General features: G+C 46.7%; 1 protein-coding gene across 3 annotated transcripts in view; it reads right to left on the reverse strand.

The window, feature by feature from the left end:
- VWA2 (von Willebrand factor A domain containing 2) overlaps positions 1 to 23351 on the reverse strand; it is a 79550-nt gene that overhangs the window by 48471 nt on the left and 7728 nt on the right. For all 3 annotated transcript variants that reach the window (XM_074959295.1, XM_074959292.1, XM_074959294.1), the window contains exons 2-3: positions 13862 to 13922; positions 4021 to 4095 (exon numbers count right to left, since the gene is read on the reverse strand). In XM_074959295.1, the coding sequence (XP_074815396.1) occupies positions 4021 to 4095; positions 13862 to 13913 (127 nt within the window). In that variant the 5' untranslated portion in view covers positions 13914 to 13922. The remainder of the gene's footprint in view (positions 1 to 4020; positions 4096 to 13861; positions 13923 to 23351) is intronic.

Below are 23351 nucleotides of genomic sequence, written 5' to 3' on the forward strand. Positions count from 1 at the left end.
ACTGGGATGATGTCCTGGTGTCACCTAGGCATGTGTGAAAAATGTTTGCTCAGTAATTACTAGCTGCTGTGAGTGTCTACGCCAAGGTGGAAGCTGATGGTTTTCACTGACAAAGATTAAACTGGTTTCAGAGTAGCAGCCGTGTTAGTCTGTATTCGCAAAAAGAAAAGGAGTACTTGTGGCACCTTAGAGACTAACCAATTTATTTGAGCATAAGCTTTCGTGAGCTAAGGTGCCACAAGTACTCCTTTTCTTTTAAAGATTAAGCTGAGGCTCCCTTTTCAGTCTCTGTAGAGACACTCAAACCAAAACACTTCCCTGGAATTTGGGGAAAAGCTGGGTAATAGGAAAGAGGACACGTCCCTGACACTGGCAGAGCAGCCACGAATTCTTACAGCTTTTCAGCAGCCTGTCACAATTATGACATTCAGCTCAGGAAACAAGGCATCGCACTGCTGCGTAGGGGACGCTAGTTTGGAAGCAACCTCAGACGTCTCACTCCTCAAAGCAGGGGAGTGGGATTATCCTAAGGAAGCATGGCTACATCGTGACTACAGAGAAATGGATGGAAAACCACAAGGCACCTCCTACCCCTCAAGCAAACTTTCTCCCACCCTGTAATTTCCAAGGGATGAAATGGAATCTGGGCATAAACCACGGCCTCCCACTGAGCTAGAACTGATAAGCAATTACTAGAACAGCTTGCACATACAGGACATCCTTCAGCTGAGGATCTGAAAGTACTTTACAACGGGGAATTGGTTAAGCCTAGAGATATGTTAGTGTTCCATAAATCAACCTGTATTATAATGCCAGATTGATTTAGATTCTCTGGCCTTCAGTTTACCTGTGATCTTCACAGGCTCCTACTAGGAACCGATTACCTAAATCCCTTAAAATTAGTGTTTTGTCCAAAATCACACAGCAAGTCAGCAGCAGAGCTGAGAACAGAATCCAGAAGTCCTGACTCCTAGTCTCTAGTCTAGCAGTAACTACTCGACCATCCTCTGTCCTGAAATACATGTGAACAGTTGCTCCTCTGCCAGGTAACACCAGGAGAAATTTTAAGAGGGGGGGGAAAAAATTTCACTGAGTCCTTAATGTCAGTGATATGTTCAGAGAAAATTTTAAAGACCCCCTGCAGCATTTTGTAAGACCAACTTTGAGGGAAACTGAGATGCAGTGTCAGAAAGGAGGAAGTAGTAATTACAGAAGAAGGTGTAAAGGGTGTTCCAACGATAACTGGAGTTCTTTTTAATGGTCCAGCTATAAAAAAGCATTTGTGGCCAGTGCCCCTCCCCCCACCAGTCACTTCTCTTCCCAGACACAGTTTATCATCACAATTTTCTCATTCCCTGTAGTGAGAAAGTGTGTTTATAATTAGGATTTTCTAATGCCAGATTATAGAGGATTTAAAGCATTCCATTCTGGGTCGCCGGGTTTTGTTATAAGGTAGCCTCATTCTCTCAGAAGTCCTGTTCTTTGCAAGTCCATTCCAACCCTCAATTGGCTGGAACGCCAAAATTAAGACAGCAGTTCCGCAGCACAGACAAGCTATAGCAGGCAAACAGGGCCTCATTGCTAGTGCTGTTCGCACCTCAGCAGCTCCGCCTCCGTGTTTGAAATCAAAGCACTGAGACCCACCAGTGAGGTGCATAACTATGAGCTTTGTTGGTCATGTCTGCTCTGCCTGAGTATTCACACAGCCCAGATTAAACTCCAAAAATCCTGTCCTAACCCATACTGAGGTCAGTGACAAACCCAGTAAGGATTCTCTGGAGACTCTTCTGTCTTACTGGGGAAAGAATCCGGAAGAGATGTCCCCATGACGTTACAAAACCTCCCAGAACACTGCTAGGAACTTCTGTAACCATATTAATAGCATTAGCTGCTCCATATCCTAAACAACCAGATACGGATATTAGAGTTATGAGGTAACATCTTTATGGAACACTATGTCCCTGCATGTTATAACCATGAGTAACAAACCGATCAAGAGCACCAATGTACAGGGTATCTGCCGAATAATGCTGTCATAAATATAAAGGGAAGGGTAAATCCCTTTAAATCCCTCCTGGCCAGAGGAAAAACCCTTTCACCTGTAAAGCGTTGAGAAGCTAAGACAACCTTGCTGGCACCTGACCAAAATGACTAATGAGGAGACAAGATACTTTCAAAGCTGGAGGGTGGGGGAAAACAAAGGGTTCTCTCTGTCTGTGTGTTGCTTTTGCCAGGACCAGAGCAGGAATGCAGGTCAGAACTCCTGTAAAAAGTCAATAAGAAATCTAGTTAGATATGCATTAGATTCTGTTTTGTTTAAATGGCTGATAGAATAAGTTGTGCCGAATGGAATGTATATTCCTGTTTTTGTGTCTTTTTGTAACTTAAGGTTTAGCCTAGAGGGATTCTCTATGTTTTGAATCTGATTACCCTGTAAGGTATTTACCATCTTGATTTTACAGAGGTGATTCTTTTACTTTTTCTTTAATTAAAATTCTTCTTCTAAGAACCTGATTGCTTTTTCATTGTTCTTAAGATCCAAGGGTTTGGGTCCTATGCAAATTGGTGAGGATTTTTATCACGCCTTCCCCAGGAAAGGGGGTGTAGGGTTTGGGGAGGATTTTGGAGGGGAAAAACGTTTCCAAATGGGCTCTTTCCCAGTTATATTTGTTAGACTCTTGGTGGTGGCAGCAATAAAGTCCAGGGACAAAAGGGAAAATAGTTTGTACTTTGGGGAAGTTTTAACCTAAGCTGGTAAAAATAAGCGTAGGGGGTTTTTCATGTAGGTCTGCACATCTGTACCCTGAAGTTCAGAGTGGGGAAGGAACCTTGACAAATGCCCTCTCATTTTTTGTTTTCCTCGTGCTCGTTGCAGTCCCTGCAGTCACTTTCAGTTGCTGCACTAGCATTGGCTAGGGACACTCCCGGGCTGCAGCTGTTACATCTTGTATGATATAGAGATAGCTCAATGCAGCCTCATCTTATCCAATTGTTTTTCTCTTGCTGCATAACTAGGTCCTCCTGGACTGCTGTTTCTACAGCTGTTACAGACTTAAAATGAATGTAATTAAGAAATAAACATACAGAATGAGGAGGAAGTCTCTTTTCTATCATTCTTTAAGTCTATAATATGATAGGGATGAACTGTGTGTTACAGACAAGTTCAAAACCAGTCAGGTCCTGGCCGACAGGAGCTTACCTTTAAGTTGGACAATGGACACTGGAAAATGAAGGTTACAGTAAAAGATCATGCAATATAATTTTGTAACATACACCTCTATCTGACTATCGAGGTACTTAATATGATCCCCATCACCACGGCCGCACAAATAACAACAAATTGATTCTCACAACACCTCTCTGTGGGGAAGCATCATCACCATTTCACACACGGGGAACTGAGATGACGTGATTTACCATAGATCACCCAGGAAGTCTGTGACAGAACCTGGAACAGAACTCAGGTCTTCTGAGTTACTGTACAGTACCTTAACTATAAGACCATCCTGGCTCAGACTATCCTGTTGGTTCCTCTGTTAAACACATAACTAGGGTGACCAGATAGCAACGGGAAAAAACGGGACAAGGGGTGGGGGATAATAGGTGCCTATATAAGAAAAAGTCCAAAAAAACGGGACTGTCCCTATAAAAACGGGACATCTGGTCACCCTACACATAACTAACTTGAACAAGGGGTTAATATGCTGAAATATTACCTTTAGGTTTGAGCGAACAAATTTAGGCAAGAAGGCTGAAGTAGTGGAACAGAAGCCAACTGAAATAAATGAGCCTCAAATCTGAAAGAGTAGATTGAGGTTGCATGTGGAACACAGCATTTGAGAGAGTTTTCCAGCATGGGGACACTGATGTAAGGATCCATTAGTGGGAGGGGAGTTAGCAGGATGGAGGGTGAGTGGAAAAGTAGGGGGAAAGGTGATGTAGGCAGCATTAGAGCTGGGCAAAGCCTTGAAGGTGAGGATTAGGAGTTTTTGAATTTCTAGTTTATAAACACAAACTTACGTTGGCCAGCAGCAGAAATCTTGACAATTGTCTCCTGGTTGGCATGAAGTTCTTGTAGACCCCATGTGAGCAGCACTGTGGGATCAAATATATATTAACCCATTAATCTGATTATTTCTAAACTATTTAAAAATACTTCTGCAGGGCATTCATTCATGCTAGTGCCACAGACACCGATTAAGATGTAATTAAAGTGGGTGGGTAGGAGTGGTAAAGAATTTGCAAAAACAATGTTTCTTGGGGTTCCAATTTACTCTCTGAAACGTGCCAAGTTTACAACTCAAAATATTATCTAACTAGGGTTGCCAACTCAGATTGGGATCTGAAAAATCAAGTAGTGTTTTGATTCCTGCATCCTCAACAGGATCATCAGATCTCTGTTCTCCAGAAGGAGCATAGCAGGATGCACTAATCAAATAGGGGGGTTTTTTAGTCAGTAGCGCTAGGAGATAGGATTGTGAAGTAAAAGACACAGCTGAAGTCTTATGTCAACATGCCAGTGTACAGTGCCACTTTTCTGACTGCTACAACACACCTTACATTTGGTGGATATCTAGGCTTTATTTGATTTATAGATTAATATATTCTAAGGCCAGAAGGGACCATTACGATAATCTAGTCTGACCTCTTGTATACCACAGTTCATAGAACTTCCCCAAAATAATTCCTAGAGCAGAGTTTTCAGAAAAACATCCAACCTTGATTTAAAAAATGGTTAGTGATGGAGAATCCACCACAGCCCGTGGTAAATTGTTCCAAAGGTTAATTGCTCTCATCCTTTAAAATGTACACATTATTTCCAATCTTAATTTGTCTAGCTTCAATTCCTAGCCACTGGATCATCTTAAGGCCTTTCTCTGCTACACTGAAGAGCCCATTAATTATTATTATTATATTGTCTACTATAATATATAAGTCTATCACTATAAGGCACGTTTTCTAATCCTTTAATCATTCTCATGGCTCTTCCCTGAACACTGCAATATACCAATAACCTTCTTGAACTATGGACACCAGAACTGGAAACAGTAGTTTAGCAGTGGTTGCACCAGTGCCAAATGCAGAGGTAAAATAACTTCTCTACTCCTATTTGAAATTCCCTTTATGCATTCCAGGATTGCATTAGCTCTTCTGGCCACAGCATTACACAGGGAGCTCATGTTCAGCTGATTATCCACCACGACCGCCAAATCTTTTTCAGAGTCACTGCTTCCCAAAATAGAATCCCCATTCTGTAAGTATGGCCTACATTCTTTGTTCCTAGATGTATATATTTGCATTTAGCCGTATTAAAACGCATATTGTTTGCTTGAGCCCAGAGATCCATATTGCTCTGAATCAGTGACCTGTCCTCTTCATTATTTACTATTCCCCCAATTTTTGGGTCATCTGCAAACTTTATCAGTCGTGATTGTATGTTTTCTTCCAGGTCATTGATAAAAATGTTAAATAGAATAGGGCCAATAACTGATCCCTGGGGGACCCCACTGGAAACCTACCCCGTCACTGATGATTTCCCATTTACGATTACATTGAGACCTCTCAGTTAGCCAGTTTTTAATCTGCTTAACATGTGCCATGTTAATTTTATTTGTTCTAGTTTTTTTCATCAAAATGTCATGTGGTACCAAATCAAACGTCTTAAAGAAGTCTGCAGATGTTACGTCAACACTATGAGCAGTTTGGCTGATTAAAGGTAATCTCATCAAAAAAGAGAAAGTTAGTTTAATAGGATCTGATTCCCATAAACCCATGTTGATTTGCATTAATTACATATACCCTTCTTTGTTCTTTATTAATTGAGTCCCATATCAGCTGCTCCATTATCTTTGCCGGGACTGATGTCACGCTGATAGGCCTATAATTACCTGCGCCACCCCGCTTACCCTTTTTAAAAACTGGCACAACATTAGCTTTCTTCCAGTCTTCTGGAACTTCCCCAGTGCTCCAAGAGTTACTGAAAACCAACATTAATGGTCCAGTGAGCTACTCGACCAGCTCTTTTAAAATTCTGGGATGCAACATATCTGGACCTGCTGATTTTAAAATGTCTAACTTCAGTAGCTTCTGTTTAACATTCTACAGAGCTACTGTTGGAATGGAAAGTGCTCTCTCATCACCATATGATGAGACTGCATAATCTGTGTCTTCCTCAAATACAGAATAGAAATATCTATTGAACACTTTTCCGCCTTATTATCGATAACTACCATTTCCATCTAATAATGGACCATTATCAGAATTCTGTTTCTAACGTATTAAAAAAACTCCTTATTGTTCTCAACTCTGGAGGCCACAGATTTCTCCTTGTGTCCCTTGACTTCCCTTATCTATTTTCTACAATTCCTACTTTCTAATTTATATTCATTACTATCAACTTCTCCTTTCTTCAATTTGTAATATATTATTTTTAAATTTTTTTTATAGCTGGCTTCATTTCCCCTCTAAACAAAGTCTTTTTTTAAACCAGCACAGTCTTCTTCCTCAATTATGGCATTGTGGCTTTTGGGGCATCTAGTAAGGGGTTCTGAAACGATTCCCAATTATCATTCATATTTTTCTAGTTCTTCCTCCCAGCTGACTGGGCTCATAGTTGTTTTCAGCTTTGTGAAATTGGCCGTATTACAGCAGCAAGTGTATAGATTACTGGTCTGGCCTTCATTCTGCTCACACGTTATAAGTGTGATCAAGTCACAATCGCTTGTACCTAAGCTACCATTAATTTGTAGTTCTGTGATCAGTTCCTCTTTATCTGTTAGGACAAGGTCTAAAAGAGAATTCCGCCATATGGCAAAGAGACAGAGACTTAAGAGTGAGGTGCTTCTCCGTGCAGGACAGGGGGGCTAACCACTGACACATCTGAGAAGGACTTGCTGGAGGGACTTGGTCCAACCTGAAATGCTGACAAACCTCACAAGAAGGGGTGATATCCAACTGGGTGCGTCTCAGGACCTTAGTTTTGTTTTCAGAGACCTGTAACTCTCAAGTGCTTTCAAAGCAAAGTTTCTGTGGGTAAGAAATTCCTTTGCTAAGCCTGTATTCCCAGCTTTCCTGCCAAGGTCTCCAAAGAGATTTAACTAGAAGTCCAGAAGCCATAGCCTAAGTGGACCTCTAGGGGTGAGTACGTATTAGCAACTGCGGGGGCTCAAGAGGTTCCAGACACTGATTTCAGCATCTAGGGTGGCTGGGCAGTAGTGCCTCATGTCCCAAAGAAGGGTGTTAGACAGGATGTCTGAACCTGCCCGGAGCTAGAAATAGCGATTACGCTCTATCCAGAGCCAATGGGCTCAAAAGCACTTGAGACCTCTCATTTGGGTCCACTCACAACAGCCTGATGCCTGGACAGTGGGGGACTAGCCCAGGCTGTGACATAACATTTGTATGAACTCTGCAGCCCAGTCATACATTGGACAGCTATTGCCATCTACATTTGCACTCATTGCTTGACAGAAAGCATCCATCCCTTTTCTACTGCCTCTCTCCTAGCCCCAGTGGTGAATATTTATGGATAGTAAAATTCTCTCGTGTTGAGAGCCACTGCAAAGACCATATACCACTTGGAGCCCACTTGAACCTTCAAAATGGGGCTCAAGCAGTGCAGAGGGTCAACCCTCTACAGCAGAGGTTCTCAAACAGTGGTCTGCAAACTCCATTCAGGTGGTCTGCAGATAGTTCTCTCTAAGGTGCATGCCTGGGCGGCCACTCACAAGAGAACGAAGGGCGTGTGGCTCCACTAATTAGGTGCCTGGACCCTGGAGAAGATGCACATGTAAGGTGAGGTGGTGGCCTTGGGGGAAACAGAGGGTAGGTGGCAGGGGGCAGTGGGATAAGAAGGTGGGGTGGGGGGAATTTGAGACATGCAGGGCTGCGGTGACCAGCTCCAGCTACCAGGGAGAGACGGCCCTCCTTCCCAGCCTCAGCTCTGTGGCGGGAAAGAGACCCCACTCCAGCTGGGGGGCTGCCATGGTGGGGTGGCGGGGTGAGGAGAGAGAGACCTCCCTCCTTGCCAGCCCCAGCTTGGGGGCTGCCACGGCAGGGAAGAGAGGGAGAGTCCCTCTCTCCACCGCCGCAGTGGCCTCCCTGTTGGGGCTGGGAAGGAGGCGGGGGGGGGGGTCTCTCCTTCTCTCCACAGCAGCGGCAGCCCCCTTGCTGGGGCTGGGAAGGAGGGGGAGGTCTCTCCCTCTCTCCACCGCAGCGGCAGCCTCCCTGCTGGGGCTGGGAAGGAGGTGGGTGTCTCTCCCTCTCTCCACCGCAGCGGCAGCCTCCCTGCTGGGGCTGGGAAGGAGGTGGGTGAGACCCCCCTCCTTCCCAGCCCAGCTCGGTGGCTGCCACAGCAGGGGAGACCCTCCTTCTTCCTAGCCCCCAACTCGGGGGCTGCTGCGGCGGTGGAGAGAGGGCACATCCATCGCATTAGAAAGGTAAGACTACTGATATTAAAATATGAGTTGTGCGCTTTTATCTGTAGAACAAAAAAAAGTTAATTAAGGTTTTTTTATATAGCACTTTTATCCATAGCACTTTACAATAGTTAGCTAACGGTACAAACAACATTTGGAAAGATCATTAAGTGCTCCGCCGAGACCCTCAGCAATTTTCAAGTGGTCCGCAGGAAAAAAAAAATTTGAGAACCACTGCCCTATACCATACAGATTTCATGGGGGAGACCAGCATTTCTCAAATTGGGGGTCCGACCCAAAAGGAAGTTGTGGGCGGGGGGGGGGGTCAGAAGATTATTTTAGGGGGGTTGCGGTACTGCGATCCTTAGTTCTGCGCTTCCTTCAGAGCTGGGTGGCCAGAGTGTGGCAGCTGCTGACTGACAGCCTAGCTCTGCAAACAGCAGCGCAGAAGGAAAGGTGGCATCCTTACTTCTGTGCTGCGGCTGGCAGGAGGCTGCCTTCGGAGCTGGGCTCCCGATCAGCAGCCACCGCTCTCCAGCTGCCCAGCTCGGATGGCAGAAGTAAGGGTAGCAGTACCGCAACCCCCCGCCCCCCCACAATAACCTTGTGACACCCCCCCCGCCGCCAACTCCTTTTTGGGTCAGGACCCCTACAATTACAGTACCGTGAAATTTCAGATTTAAATCGCTGAAATCATGAAATTTACGATTTTGAAAATCCTACGGTCATGAAATTGACCAAAACGGACCCTGAATTTGGTAGGGCCCTACTCATAACATACAAACACTGAGAGTAGAACTTGTTCCTGCTGACCTGCCTCGTTAGTGCTGCTAGAGACCGAGTCCAGGCGTAGGAATAGTTGTCACTGTGCTCAAACATCAGGCACGACATGCCATTGTAGGCAAGACCAAGATGTCTAAATCCCTGTGGCTTCCCAGCCAGGGTGAAAACGCTGCACCTACTCCCCAGAAATGGGACAGGCTTATTGCAGGGTGGATCCTCACGAACAGGATGGTTCGTAACACATTGCCCTTTCCCCTTTGTGTCTGGAAGATCCTACAGCTGCAAAGTGTCATTAGCTAATGCCTGGCTTTACTAGGTGCACTACTTCAGTGGTTCCCAAGCAGGGGCCTGGGGTCCCTGGGGGGCTGCGAGCAGGTTTCAGGGGGTCTGCCAAGCAGGGCCAGCATTAGACTTGCTGGGGCTTAGGGCAGAAAGACGAAGCCCCACTGATTGGTGCTGAAGCCAGAGGCTCTGAGCCCTGAAAGCTGGGGCTGAAGCCTGAGCAACTTCGCTTTGCAGGGCGCCCTGTGGCGTGGGGCCCCAGGCAATTGCCCTGCTTGCTACTCCCTGACACTGGCCCTGGCTTTTATATGCAGAGAAACAGTTGTGACACAGCTGGGCCATGGAGTTTTTATAGCTTGGTTGAGGGGGAGGGAGGCTCAGAAAGAGAAAGGTTGAGAACCCCTGCACTAGTTAATAAGCTATAGCACTGGAAGTGATGCTAAGAGAAGACTCTTCCCAGCCCAGCCATGAAAGGGTCCCCAGGAACAAACTGGAATATGCATTTCAATATCAGGGTTTTTAATTAAAATTGGCATTTCTGAGGCTCCTGCTGGGGACAGCTATGTTGCAGAAGTGACATTTTTGACACTTAACAGCATGGCAGCCCTAGTGTATGTTAGGGACTGTAAATCCACTACCAACTTGCCATTGGTCTGATTTATCAACCAGAAGAAATGCTTCCATGATTAAATACTACTTGAAATTATTAAAGGCCTTATCTCGCATCTGCAGACTTCAATAGCACTGCACCTGCTGCTATCTGGGGCCAGATCCTCAGCTGGTGTAAAACAGTAGGCCAAATTACACCACTTGGGGGATTTGGTCCCTGAGTCTGAACCAGACCCTGGCCCTACCATAGAATCATAGAATATCAGGGTTGGAAGGGACCTCAGGAGGTCATCTAGTCTAACCCCCTGCTCAAAGCAGGACCAATCCCCAATTAAATCATCCCAGCCAGGGCTTTGTCAAGCCTGATCTTAAAAACTTCTAAGGAAGGAGATTCTACCACCTCCCTAGGTAATGCATTCCAGTGTTTCACCACCCTGTTGGTGAAAAAGTTTTTCCTAATATCCAACCTAAACCTCCCCCACTGCAACTTGAGACCATTACTCCCTGTCCTGTCCTCTTCTACCACTGAGAATAGTCTAGAACCATCCTCTCTGGAACCACCTCTCAGGTAGTTGAAAGTAGCTATCAGTTTTTTAGTTTTGCTAATCCAGTATTACCATCAGGATGGGGACTTCTTCTGAAGTCACGTCAAGAAGACTTGACTTCTTCTGAAGGCAAGTCACACTGCCTGGATCACAATGTCCCTGTTTCACATGTTGTCTGCTGTGCTACCCCAGGTTTGGGGGCTTTTTGGAAGGCCCAGCCCAAGGGAATCTTTCCCTCCAGTGGGTGCTGGATCCAGCCCTAAAATTCTATATTAAAGTAACTCTGATCTCCACTGAAGATGTCCATAATTCCTGACATATACAGAGTACTGACTCCCAAAGTCTTGTCCCAGCCTCCACTGGGGCTTGCGTAACAGGGATGAATAATTCAGGGGAATGTCTCTACCTAGAGACTGATCTTGAAAACACTTAATACCGGGTGCAGTGCTTAATACCAGCTTTTTGTTCTGTGTTTGTACAGCGCCCAGCACAACGGGGTCCATGACTAGGGTTCCTAAGCTCTACAGTAACACACAATAATATTCCTGTGAGTAGTTGTTTTGCAGTCAAGCAAGAGTTCAAATTCCATTGAAGTCAGTGGCTCACTCACAGTGCACAGCACGACATCCAGTAATGAGAGCTGTTAGCAGGATTGAATCCTTCATTTTGTGCCAAATTCATGACTAACAACCAACGTGATGGGGCTCTTCCACGGGCACTGATCTGCCACCAGACTCAGAAGTAACCTATGTAGATTTAAAAAACCCACTCATGTTTTTTATTTTGTATGAGCCGTTAAGAGTGCTAGTTTCTTACGGACACTGGGCCTGATCCAGTGGCCACTGAATAAACGGAAAGGCTCCCATTGACTTCCCTGGGCTTTGGGTCTGGACCATTGCACTGTGCTTGCACTGCGATGGTACTCGGGCATAAGTGTGACGCTTCAGGGCGGCAGTGAAGCTGTAGAACATGCTTGAAGAACTGGATAATGGATGCAGCAAAAGCCTAGAGACCGTTGCAGGTTCAGCCTGCTGCTGGAGAGCATTGCAGCAAGGCACCTCCTCTCAGTCTGCCGCACATGGTCAATTCCCTCCTCTCAACTTCCCGGCAACCTTTTCCCTTCTCACGGTTAAGGAATGTGAAGTACCTCAGACAGAGACTGGGCGATTTTTCCTCTGACTGCTGAAGAGACCCCGTCACGGCAGTCTGAGAAAAGTGCAGCTGAACGTGTATTATACCCAGAAGATCTGGCAAGAACAGTAGCTGCCCATTTGGTTAAGGTTGTGCAGCATCCTTTCATTGGTTGGGTTTGCAATCTGAGGTTCTGTTTAGACTCTCAGCTGCCACCTGGAGTTCAGGCAACAGCTACAGCCAGGTGGCTTTTCTGTGGCAGCGTTGATTGGACGCAAATCTTGTTACTGTCATCCATGCCTTTGTCATGTGATCACAAAACACGTGTGCTTGGTGTTGCCAACTCTTGCCAATGCACTGTGAGTAATGCGATTTTGGCCCCTGCTAGAGCTAATCTGAGTGGAGAAACTCCAGCCTTCAAAATTTTTGGACTGCCAGGCGGGGTAGAGAACAACTGATTGGCTGTCTTCTCAACTTCTCTGCCTCCTGGGGAATAGCAGCCTATCAGAGCTGCTGCAGGAGGCAGACAAAAGTTCTATTTCCCACCCCTCAGAAGCGGAGAGAAGTTTTTGGATAAAGGAAGGTGGAGAGGGAGCAGCCAACACCATTTTCACAAAAGGGAAGGAGGAAGCAGAAAGAGCCCAGAAGCTCAGGCCAGCTCCCCGCTCCACCCCTTCTGAAAAATGGGTTGACTCCTCTCCACTCCTCTCCTCTGGAAACCATTTATTTTTATTTCCACAAACTTGGAAACACTCAGAGCTGGTGTTTCTGTGATGATATCTGGCAATTCCAAAGGAAAGGAAGTGGAGATATTCCAGCCACAGACAAGATGTTCTTCAAAAGCAAAGTTTGGCAAGTCACGTTGTTCTCGTATGGCTCTCACAGCAAGACTAGATCAACCAACTGGTTGGACTACTCCTAACAAATATGTTTACACTGAAAATAAAATCTGATCTACTTACTCAGCCTTCCTGTGCTTAAATTGTCACAGAAAAAGCCAGGATATCTATTGATCTTCTTTATTTGTGATTGCTTCAGATAGAAATTTTTTCAAAACCTCACAGATGGATTCTCAACAAAATTTTTAAATGTGGTTTTAGTTGCTTTTTACATGTTCACTGCGTGCTTACGCACAAAGAAAAAGCAGTGAGAGTGAGACATTGGTCAGGGATTAGACCAGAAATTAAGCTTCAGATTGGGGAGTGACATGCCCTTATCTCTTCATAACACATGCAGGGACATATGGACTGGGTATTCTGAAAGGTATTTTGCAAGGTATTTTGCCATCTTCATACCTTGAAACCCCAGTTAGTTAATTAAGGGCCATTTACAAAAAGGAAAAGGCAGGAGGGGTGTAATGCAAAGGAGTGTTTTGCACAGAAATGAAGCTTCGGGTTGGGGAGTAGCATGTACTGGTCTCTTCATAACAGTTTAATGGAGATGAGTACATGTCCCTTGTGGTGACCCAAGAGGTAATTGGGGTGTAACATGTGCCAGCAGCAAAAAGAAAGTTTCAGGTCAGGGGGTGGCACCTCCAAGATACTTTAGTGTATTCTAACAGTTGCAAGGAGGTGTCATTGGGGGTACTGTGTCATTTACAGTCAGTCAAACTCAGGCCCTTATTCAAGGAAGGTGCATGTGTGTGGGAGGTGTAAGGTGTGGCAGCATTTTGTGCAGGAAAAAAAAACTGGATCATGGCATGGTATTTCCCAGCTACCTCAGAAAAGTTCGATGCTCACAGGACACGTCACCCGGGGGAGCTTGAGGAGTATCTTTTACACATCCTCAAATCCCAGTTACTTATTCGAATTAAGAGCAGATTGCATTACAGGGGGTCTTGCCGCTCAGAAACGTGTATTCTTATAATAGTACTATATTTTGGTATAAAAGTCAAAATCAACCTCCTGTATCTCTGTGAAATTCTTAAAAGTTTAAATTTACACAGATTATGTATTTATTCTTTTTAAAACAATCAGCCTTTCAACATCGGAATAAGGACCGAACTTCAACCTCCTTGCCACAGCTGAAGTAAATGGAGGCATCCGAGCCTCAGCCCCTTTGGTATGAAAAGACAAATTTTAAAATAAAATGTACCTTGGGCACAGAGGAAAACGCAGATGGAGTCAAATGACAGGAAGAGGCTCATGGTGACAAACTGAAATTTAAAAAGAAAGGAACAAATATTAAATTTTCATGAACTCCCCAAAATACAATCCTTAAGTTATAACTTTCACTGGGGAGATGGATTCCATTCCTTTACAGCTGTCCAACATCGCCACTTGGGAAAGTTTGTTTGCCCCAACTCTTCTCTAGCACAGTGTGAGAGAAGGTCTCTTAGCCAAAACATATCACACTTCTGGGGGGAGTTTTCAGGAGGGGAGCACAGAGGAGAACAGAAGCACAGAGGAATCAGACATAAGAGTAAACTAGTCAGAAATTTCAAGATACACAGAAGGAAATGAGGTCCTAGGGCCTGAAGACAAATTCTCTCACTGCAAGGAGGATGCTCTTCGGTTTGCATTGCAGGTGTCGGCCCTAGGAAAGACTAATGGCATGGAACATGGAGACTAGTTCATCTTACGTATAAGATGGAGTGCTGGGAGCTAAGACACCGGAGTTCATTCCCAGCTAGGACACCCATGTATGTCTACACTGCAAAGAAAAACCCATGGCACTGAGTCTGAGCCTGGGTCAATTGACTTGGGCTTCCAGGGCCCAAGCTCTGAGGCTAAAAAATAGCAGTGTAGATGTTCCTGCTCAGGATGAAGCCTGGGCTCTGAAACCCAGGGAGGGTCTCAGAGCCCAGACTCCAGCCCGAGCGGGAACATCTACACTGCTAGTTTTAGCCTCACGGCCTGATCACACAAGCCTGAGTCAACTGACCCAGGCTCGGATTCAGTGCCACAGGTTTTTCCTTGCAGTGTAGACGTACCTTTAGTGCCAAGGTACCCGAGTCCCACTGAAACCAGACTGAGGCACCAAATCCGCTTTGGTGCTCTTGAAAATCCCACTAGGTGCCTAAGCTGCATCTTTAAGCACCTAATCCATTTGGAAATCTGGCCCTAAAATCCTATGTGACCTTGGGTAAGTCCCTGCATCTTTCTGTGCCTCAATTTCCCCATACACAGAGTGGAATACTGCAGTAAGACTCCTCAGTCTACATTTATTGATGTCGAGATCCTTGGTAGTGGTATTCCAGAAGCGCTAAGTGTTATCATTATCCAATCTATGGGTGTCATGGAAAAGGGATTCTCTTATCAAGTGAGGTATGCAAGAACCGTCTATCATTTGAATGACGGACTCTGTGTTCTCCCACATAACCTCAGGTCGAGTTACATTTGTAAGTGGGAGCACATACAATTGACAGCTGGAGGAACAAAAAGGGTCTGATTATCATCCTCATTGCCAGGAGGTGCAAATACAAAAACAAAACCCACCCTTTACACACACTATTTAGAGTCTCCAGAAACACTAACCTCATTACAAAGGCAAGCACTGACCCTAACCTCTCACATCCCACATGCTCATGACCTGATCACAGCTTCATTACCTAGCATTCCTAAACAGACCTGTAAACAAAAAAAGGTCTTAGAAGACACAAAGTGGTTAATTAGATCTGTCCTCATTAACTATACCTCGCCGTAAGCAGAGGCCTGTGTTTATACAATGGGTGATGAGAAAAGGACACAAACCTTTTATTGAGCGTTACCCAACAGCAACATACCATGATGTTTACAAAATGGCTCGGCTAGGATGACACCAGAAAAAAACCCGGGAGAGAGAGAGCAGAAAGATCACACCTTTGCAACTGATGGAATGTTGCTTTTTCTCTCCTTAGAATTGATCGTCATGGGAATAGCCAGGGCCAGAAGAGGAGACGTGAAGAAGAAGGGGCATCACTTGGTGCAAAGGATCTTCTGGGGGTTGGATGTTCTGCCCCCTTCTTAGTCAAGCTCATAATACTCAACCTTTCACCAAAGATCTCAAAACGTTCGATAAAGTTTTCAAACCAATGGCAAGCGGTGTCTACTTTAACAGTGAAAACTCTCTCAAGAGTTCTGACTGTCCTGCTGCTCACTAACCATCTCTAGACAGCATAGGCCTGTATTCTAATTCAAGGCTTCCCACAGCATGTGGAGGATCCTAAGCAACGCAAGACAAGTAGGGCTCCTTGCAGCTCTCTCTGGCCCTTGGTATGGACACCCAGCTTCTGCTTACCCAAAGCTGGCCACTGCAAAACAGCGAGGGAAGAGATTGTAGGAAAAGATCCCTAGTGCGGTGCCCTGCTTCCCAGCGACACTGTATCACAAAGGGACAAGGAGTGAAAAGAGGGTCATGGCCTTGGCAGCGCTAGTATTGGAATCATCTATCACTGTCAGCTGCTGGACAGTTGGCAGCTCTCTTGCGTGCAGGGATAAAAATGCATCTACCCAGGTAGCACAGGTATGAGGCTGCGACTGTTCTTTACGCAGTTTTCTAGTTGACCACATTTAGTGTTGCAGGAACGTAAATCTCAGATCCAAATGCAACGGCTCAATCACAGAGACTGAGCAGATGGCAAAAGCCTTTACATATTTTAGCCTGGATACTTGCTTTTGCTCAAGTAAATAAACTAACATCAGCATTTAGCTCCATTTGTAAACACTGTCCCTTTGGTGGTAGATCTTACCTTCCTAGCAGCTGGGAGGGAGCGAGTACAGTACACACCCTAGTGGGGTCACATGCAGGTTGACATGGTTAAGATTCCAAACTGATATATAAGCCCATGAAGACAAAGATGTAAACAGAGGGCATGTCAAATGTCAGTTGGTTTTACCATTCGTCAGCTTTAAACCCATCACTTATCAGAGCCAGAGGGAATGCAGGACTTTGACCTTAAGTGACAGATGACTGCAGATGGGCTTCGGATGCCACCATCACTAATGCAACGAAGCTCTGGCTGAGCCAGTCACTGAGCCCAGATCTCCTTCCACCCCAGTCCACAAGACCAGCCTGTGTCCTCCATCACTTATTTGGTCCATCTTATTGAAACTAAATGGGGGAGGGACAGTGTCTTCCTACATGTTTGTACAACAACTAGCTCAACGGGGCTCTGGTCTCACTTGAGGGCGCTGGGCGCTAATGATAGCCGTACTAAGTGTCTTAACTGAAGGACCTTACTAATGGACGACCAGGTAGCTAACGTCTGCCATTACTGTAGGCTTCTTCCACTAGGCAGTGGTAGCCACATCCTGACAGTCTGTCCCAATCAATCACCATCTCCATAGCTGTCTGGGAACTGTCAAATACATTGACAGGTTTCAGAGTAGCAGCCGCCTTAGTCTGTATCCGCAAGAAGAGGAGGAGGACTTGTGGCACCTTAGAGACTAACCAATTTATTTGAGCATAAGCTTTCATCAGATCCGATGAAGTGAGCTGTAGCTCACGAAAGCTTATGCTCAAATAAATTGGTTAGTCTCTAAGGTGCCACAAGTCCTCCTCTTCTTTTTGTCAAATACATTAGTTATCAGTGAGCAGATAAAGGAAATAGCTATCTGGGCAGGGATCGGCTTCTGAAGCAAAATGACGTTCTTGGAATCAGCTTCAAGATGAGCAGTTCTACTGGTCAGTGATAGCGTGGTGGTTGTTTTTGTGATGGGAACACCTGGTCTGTAGGAGCTGGACTGAGAGGAACTTTTTTTCTTTTTGTAAGGAAATTTTGTTTTCTTTAAATGCAAAACACAAAATTAGCTTGTAGAATGATTGCTGCAAATTAGAACTAGCTAAGAGCTCAGCAGGAGTAAAAACCAAAAACCAGGACTTGACATTTAAATGGATAAGGAGAATATCCACAGTAGGATAGTAACATTATGTGTGCACATACACAAGAAGCTTGTCGGGATATAAACCTTCATGCCTCAGGGCATAAGGCACCCTCTAACTGACAAGGAGGATTAGGAAAGGAACCTCTCCTCTGGGCAGGTTATTCCATAATTGCTCACTTCAGGATTCTTGCACCTTCCCCCAGAATGTCTCATACCAGCCACTGTCAGAGGAAGGATCAGAAACTAGATGGATTGTTGTAAAATATATGGGCTAAAGGTATTAACATAACCCCAGTCACTGTCCAAAACTAAACAGTGTTAAACAAGGTTCGGGGTTTGGTATACAGACCTCGGGCTGCTTAGAACCCTGGCAAACACACTATTAAACATCCTTGTAACCTTTTATTAAAGATGAAGAAAAGAAGGAAAAACATTTTAAGCATTTGAAATGTAAAGTATTAAATAAGGCTTTCATATTAACAGCATCCCTTGTTCCCTTTCCCTTTGGCCGAAGAGCGTTTTGGCCGAAAAGCCTCTCGTGTTTGTCAGTCTCTTAGATCAGGGGTGGGCAAACGTTTTGGCCTGAGGGCCACATGGGGGTTCCAAAACTGTATGGAGGGCTGGGTAGGGAATGCTGTGCCTCCCCAAACAGCCTGGCCCCCGCCCCCTTCCTGCACCGATTGCCCCCCTCAGAACTCCCAACCCATCCAACCCCCCCTGCTCCTTGTCCCATGTCCGCCCCCTCCTGGGACCCCCTGTCCCTAACCGCCCCCCCATCCAACCCCCCCAGGACCCCACCCCCTATCCAACCCCCCCCCACCCCCCCAAGCCCCTTCAAAGCACCCCTTCTCTCCGGCTGGCTGCGCGGCCGCCCGGTGCTCCTCCCGAGTCCTCCGCCTGTGTTCCCCGTGCTCCCGCCACCCACACCACCCGCCTGCTCCCCTGAGGCTGCAGGTGAGCCTCCCTCCCTGCTCTCCCCCGCCTCCGCAGTGCTGCCCCCTCCCACAGGGGATGCACCCGTGCTGAGCTGCCCGGGTCCCCGGCCCTGGGGCCCCCTGTTGCCCGCCCGGAGCCAGCCACACCGCCTCGCTGCCCGGCAGGAGCTCACCGCCCAGAGCGCTGGCGGCGCAGCACGCTCAGACTGCAGGGGAGAGGAGACAGCACGGGGAGGGGGCAAGCCTCCCTGGCTCGGAGCTCCAGGGCTGGGCAGGACAGTCCCACAGGCTGGATATGGCCCACGGGCCATAGTTTGCCCCCCGCTATCTTAGATAGTATCAGAGATGCTACCACCTCCTTTTGCAGAAAAAGAGAAGTTAGCAGAGAGGGGCTGGAGTAGCTGTTAAAATCTGATCCCGTTTCATCCCAGGTAGGGTTTGGGATTCAGCTGGAGCCAGCAGAAGTGGCAGTGTCATCTGGGTCCCTCTCTTTGCCCTTCTCTGGTCAGGACATCTCTCAGGATCAGCACGTCGAAGGCCTGGGGTCCCAGGAGACGGTGGGGGCGGCAGCTGGGCGATGTAGTTATACCGACACAAATGTGTCGTGTCAACCGGACTCAGACTCACAGAGTCACATTCTGTCAAATACAACCGGAGGCGGGCTCAGGAGCCCCAGATTCCCATGGAGCTTTGCGTGTGCTTTGAACATTGGCTGGTTTCCACCGCAGAAGTGTCTGCGTTTCAGCGATTGATAACCTCTCTGTACTCCGCACGTCCCTCCCAGCCTGGGAGGGAGTACTGCTGGTTGGGAAAAGGGTCTCGTTTCTGCTGCATACCAAAAAAAAAAAATGGTTTTTTTTGGAGAAAAAAATCAAAATGTTTCATCTTCTTTGACAGGAAAAAAAAATAATCAAGATTTTCTGCAGAAATTAGACACTTGCCACCAACATTTTCCCAAAACCCCAATTTTCCATAAAAAAAAAACCCAACAATTCTGACAGCAATTTTTTGGCCAGCCCCAGCAGTGAGCCTAGTTAATGTTTGCAAAAGTGCTTTTGAGTCCCTGGAGAGAGAGGGAGAGAGAGAGAGAGAGGGGCCCTAGAACGAAAAGTGGAATTGCAGAATTAAAGTTAATACTACCCCACTGCTAATCATACCCAGCATTTCTCTAGTGCGGCTCATGACGTTCAGAGTGCTTTACAAACATTGTCTAATGCTGTGGTTCTCAACCAAGGGTACACAGAGGTCTTCCAGCGGGTACATCAATTCATCTAGATATTTGCCTAGTTTTACAATGGGCTACATAAAAAGCACCAGCGAAGTCAGTACAAACTAGCATTTCATTACAGACAATGACTTGTTGACACTGCTCTATAGACGATACACTGAAATGTAAGCATAATATTTACATTCCAATAGATTTTATAATTATATGATAAAAATGGCAACATAAGCAATTTTTCAGTAGTAGTGTGCTGTGACACTCTTGTATTTCTAGGTCTGATTTTGTAAGCAAGTACTGTAGTTTTTAAGTGAGATGAAACTTGGGGGTACGCAAGACAAATCAGACTCCTGAAAGGGGTACAGTAGTCTGGAAAGGTTGAGAGCCACTGGTGTAATGAATCCTCCCTGCCGCGTGTGGTGTTGCCAAATTAGCAAGCCCAAAGTATGTTTAAATAAAAGAAAGTAAACACAAACCATTACTTCACTAAGGAAGTGGTTGTGTCCCTCAGTAGCTTCCAGGCCCAGTACGTGCCAGGAAGGTAAGATTATGTTTTGTTCTTCCCCAAGGGCATGATTACTTCAAGTTAATTCCAAAGCATACGTGACTTAACAACCATGGAAAACTAGGACAAGACCCTACTTGCTACCAGATGTGACAGGTGTGGTGGGGAGGGAGAGAGGATATTCCAGGTTGCTTCAGTACAGAATACAGACAAAGATGTTTCAATGACACTGTCCTACCTCAGGTTTAAATGAATTAATTCTCCAGTGCCCAGCTTGATTCTTGCTGGGAGAAAATGAACTTGAAAAACAACTCATGGGCTCAGCAGCAGTGTGTCAAATGCTCCTCAGCAGCAGTGGGTCAATGTCAGCTCCAAGATTAACATCAATCATACAACCTCAGACAGCGTGTTCCAGGCACGACGCTGTGGGTGCTCCGGGGCTGGAGGACCCACAGGGGAAAATTAGTGGGTGCTCTGTATCCACCGGCAGCAAAGCTCCCCTCCCTGCCCACCTCATCTCCTCCCCTGACCATGCCGCATCCCCACTCCTCTGCCTACCTCCCAGCGCATAGCAAGCTCCAGGAGGGAGGGGGGAGGAGCAGGAATCTGGGGCGCTCAAGGGAGGAGGCAGGGAAGAGGCAGGGCTGGAGTGGGGATTTGGGGAAGGAGCTCTAAATAGGGGCAGAGAGGGGGCGGAGTTGGGGCGGGGCCAGGGGCAGAGCGGGGCACCAGTGGGTTGTTGGCTTGGGAAGTGAGTGGGAGCAAAGGGCCGTTAGTTTTTCTTCCCTGGTTTATGGCCAGGGTTTCAAAACTGTATGCATGCAATCCTATGTACACATGCTGCAGGATTAGATAAGAACTGGTCATTTGCACACAGATACCAAACTGGTGCTTACAGTTATGGGAATCAAGTACACAAATTAAGTGTGCAATGTTTTGGAAAATCCAACCCATTGAATTTGTAAAGGGTTTTTTCCCAGGTGTCTTTTGTCACATGTAAAATATCGAAATGTCCTTTTTATAACAAGTGAACCAAAACCAAACCCTGGATCCAAAATCATCAACACTGTGCGGAAGTGGATCTAGAACCAGATTCCAACTTCAGAGCTGAACTTAGGCTGAACCAAATGGATCCAAGACCCAGGGAAAATGCAGACCTGGAATGCCTAACTTGAGCAGGCATTTCTGTGAGATGGAGAAAAATATAGCTTACAGTTAATGTAACCTACTGCTGATTTTTTGTTGAAATAGCGTGGCCATTATGTGGTACTGTGGGAAATCAGAATAAAATACCCCAAGTTCACCATTACTACAATGTCGGCCAAATGCTTAATACTGTGCACTGCTTTATTGCAAACCCACCGTCCGAGTCTGAGGAATCACTACTGAGGCATGAACAGGCTTATTTGAAGGTGCCAGCCAGTAGCTTTAATTAATTACCACCTACTCTTAGCTTGGCTCACAACAAAAAGAGCTGGCTTACCTCAAAACCCTCCTGGGTCTATTTATAGAACGAGAGAAAAAAAGATTATGGTGTGTTTTTATTCAAACCATCTTATGAACAAACCAAACTAGACTTCCATGGATGGGATATTATGTTGTCGATTCATTCCAGGCATTGTTTTTTTTTAAAGGAATGCAACATTTGGCCTGAGTAAGAAGTAACACAGCAGTCCAGTGCAGCCACAAACACAGATTTTTTGTAGGTTGAAGTCTTCTTTCAAATGCAGATTTGACTTCCAAGATAAAACCAAACAGTCGATCTCTATTCCATTAGCTTTTTGGCTGACACAAAACAGCTGCTTATTCTGATCCTTTCAATTCCTCTGGATTCATCCCTCCACCAGCCCACACACACACGTTCTCTTCTGAAATTTTAAGATCCTATTTTCCTGGGAGCGTGTGGGGGCGGGATGAATACCACATTAGCTTCTTAGAAACAAAAGCACTCAGACATAAGACACAAATGCATGTGTTCGCTTTTGTTGGCAGCTTCCAACCCCAGATTTAGCTTGCTCACGACAGGCAACAATGGAAGAAGAGAAATTCAGTTCAAAAAGACAGCCACCCAACAGACACTCCCTCATGGCAGCTCTCCACAATGCCAAATGCCTGCCCGCAGCTCCACAACCTCTATCACATAACTAAGAGATGAACATCTTCCTCTGCATTCTTCTCCTCCAAGGGTCACAGTAACACTTCTGTGAAAGGAAAGGACTCCAAGATTGCTAGGAGTCACTTTGACATTTCAAAATGGTTAAATACACACAGAGTGATGAGCTGCCAAAATCTTAATAACCAGTTCCCTCCTCACCCCACAAGGGGGTCATGGCCCACCCCCGGCCCCCAGGACTCCTGCCCCATCCAACCCCTCGCGTTCCTTGACGCCCCCCCCCCCAGGACCCCTGTCCCATCCACCTCCCTCCCCTGTCCCCTGACTGTCCCCAGAACTGGGCAGGAGGGTCTCGTGGGCCACTGTAGGGGGTGTCCCACCCCACCCTGCCCCTGAGAGCCAGAGGGACCTGCTGGGGGGTGAGGTGGGGAGTCCCGGTGGTGCTTACCTGGGGCAGCTCCCAGGAAGCATCTGGCAGGTCCCTCTGGCTCCTACGGGCGGGGTAGCATAGCTAGGGGGGGGAGTGGCCGCTCCCCGCACTGATCACATCAAAAGTGGCGCCTTAGGGGCCGACTCCGTGGGTGCTCCGGGGCTGGAGAGCCCCCACCGGCAGCTCCCCACCCCGCACCCGGCCCCTGCTCACCTCCGCTCTGCCTCCTCCCCTGAATGCGCCGCCCCGCCCTCCTTCTTTGCCCACCCGCCCTGGCTTCCCGCGAATCAGCTGTTCTCACGGGAAGTCGGGGAGGGCTGAGAAGCAAGTGGCAGCTTCACACTCAGGCCCAGGGAGGTGGAGGTGAGCTGGGGTGGGGAGCGATTCCCCTGCGCACCACCCAGGTTACCTGCTGCGGCGCGGGCAGCCCTCCTCATGGCCCCCCGCCCCAGCTCACCTCCGCTCTGCCTCCTTGGGCCTGAGTGCGAAGCCACCGCCTGCTTCTCAGCACTCCCAGGCTTCCTGTGCGAACAGCTGATTTGCGGGAAACCGGGGGCGGGGCGGAGAAGCAGAGC

Source organism: Natator depressus, chromosome 7 (genome assembly GCF_965152275.1).
Source record: "Natator depressus isolate rNatDep1 chromosome 7, rNatDep2.hap1, whole genome shotgun sequence".
NCBI classification, from domain to species: domain Eukaryota; kingdom Metazoa; phylum Chordata; order Testudines; family Cheloniidae; genus Natator; species Natator depressus.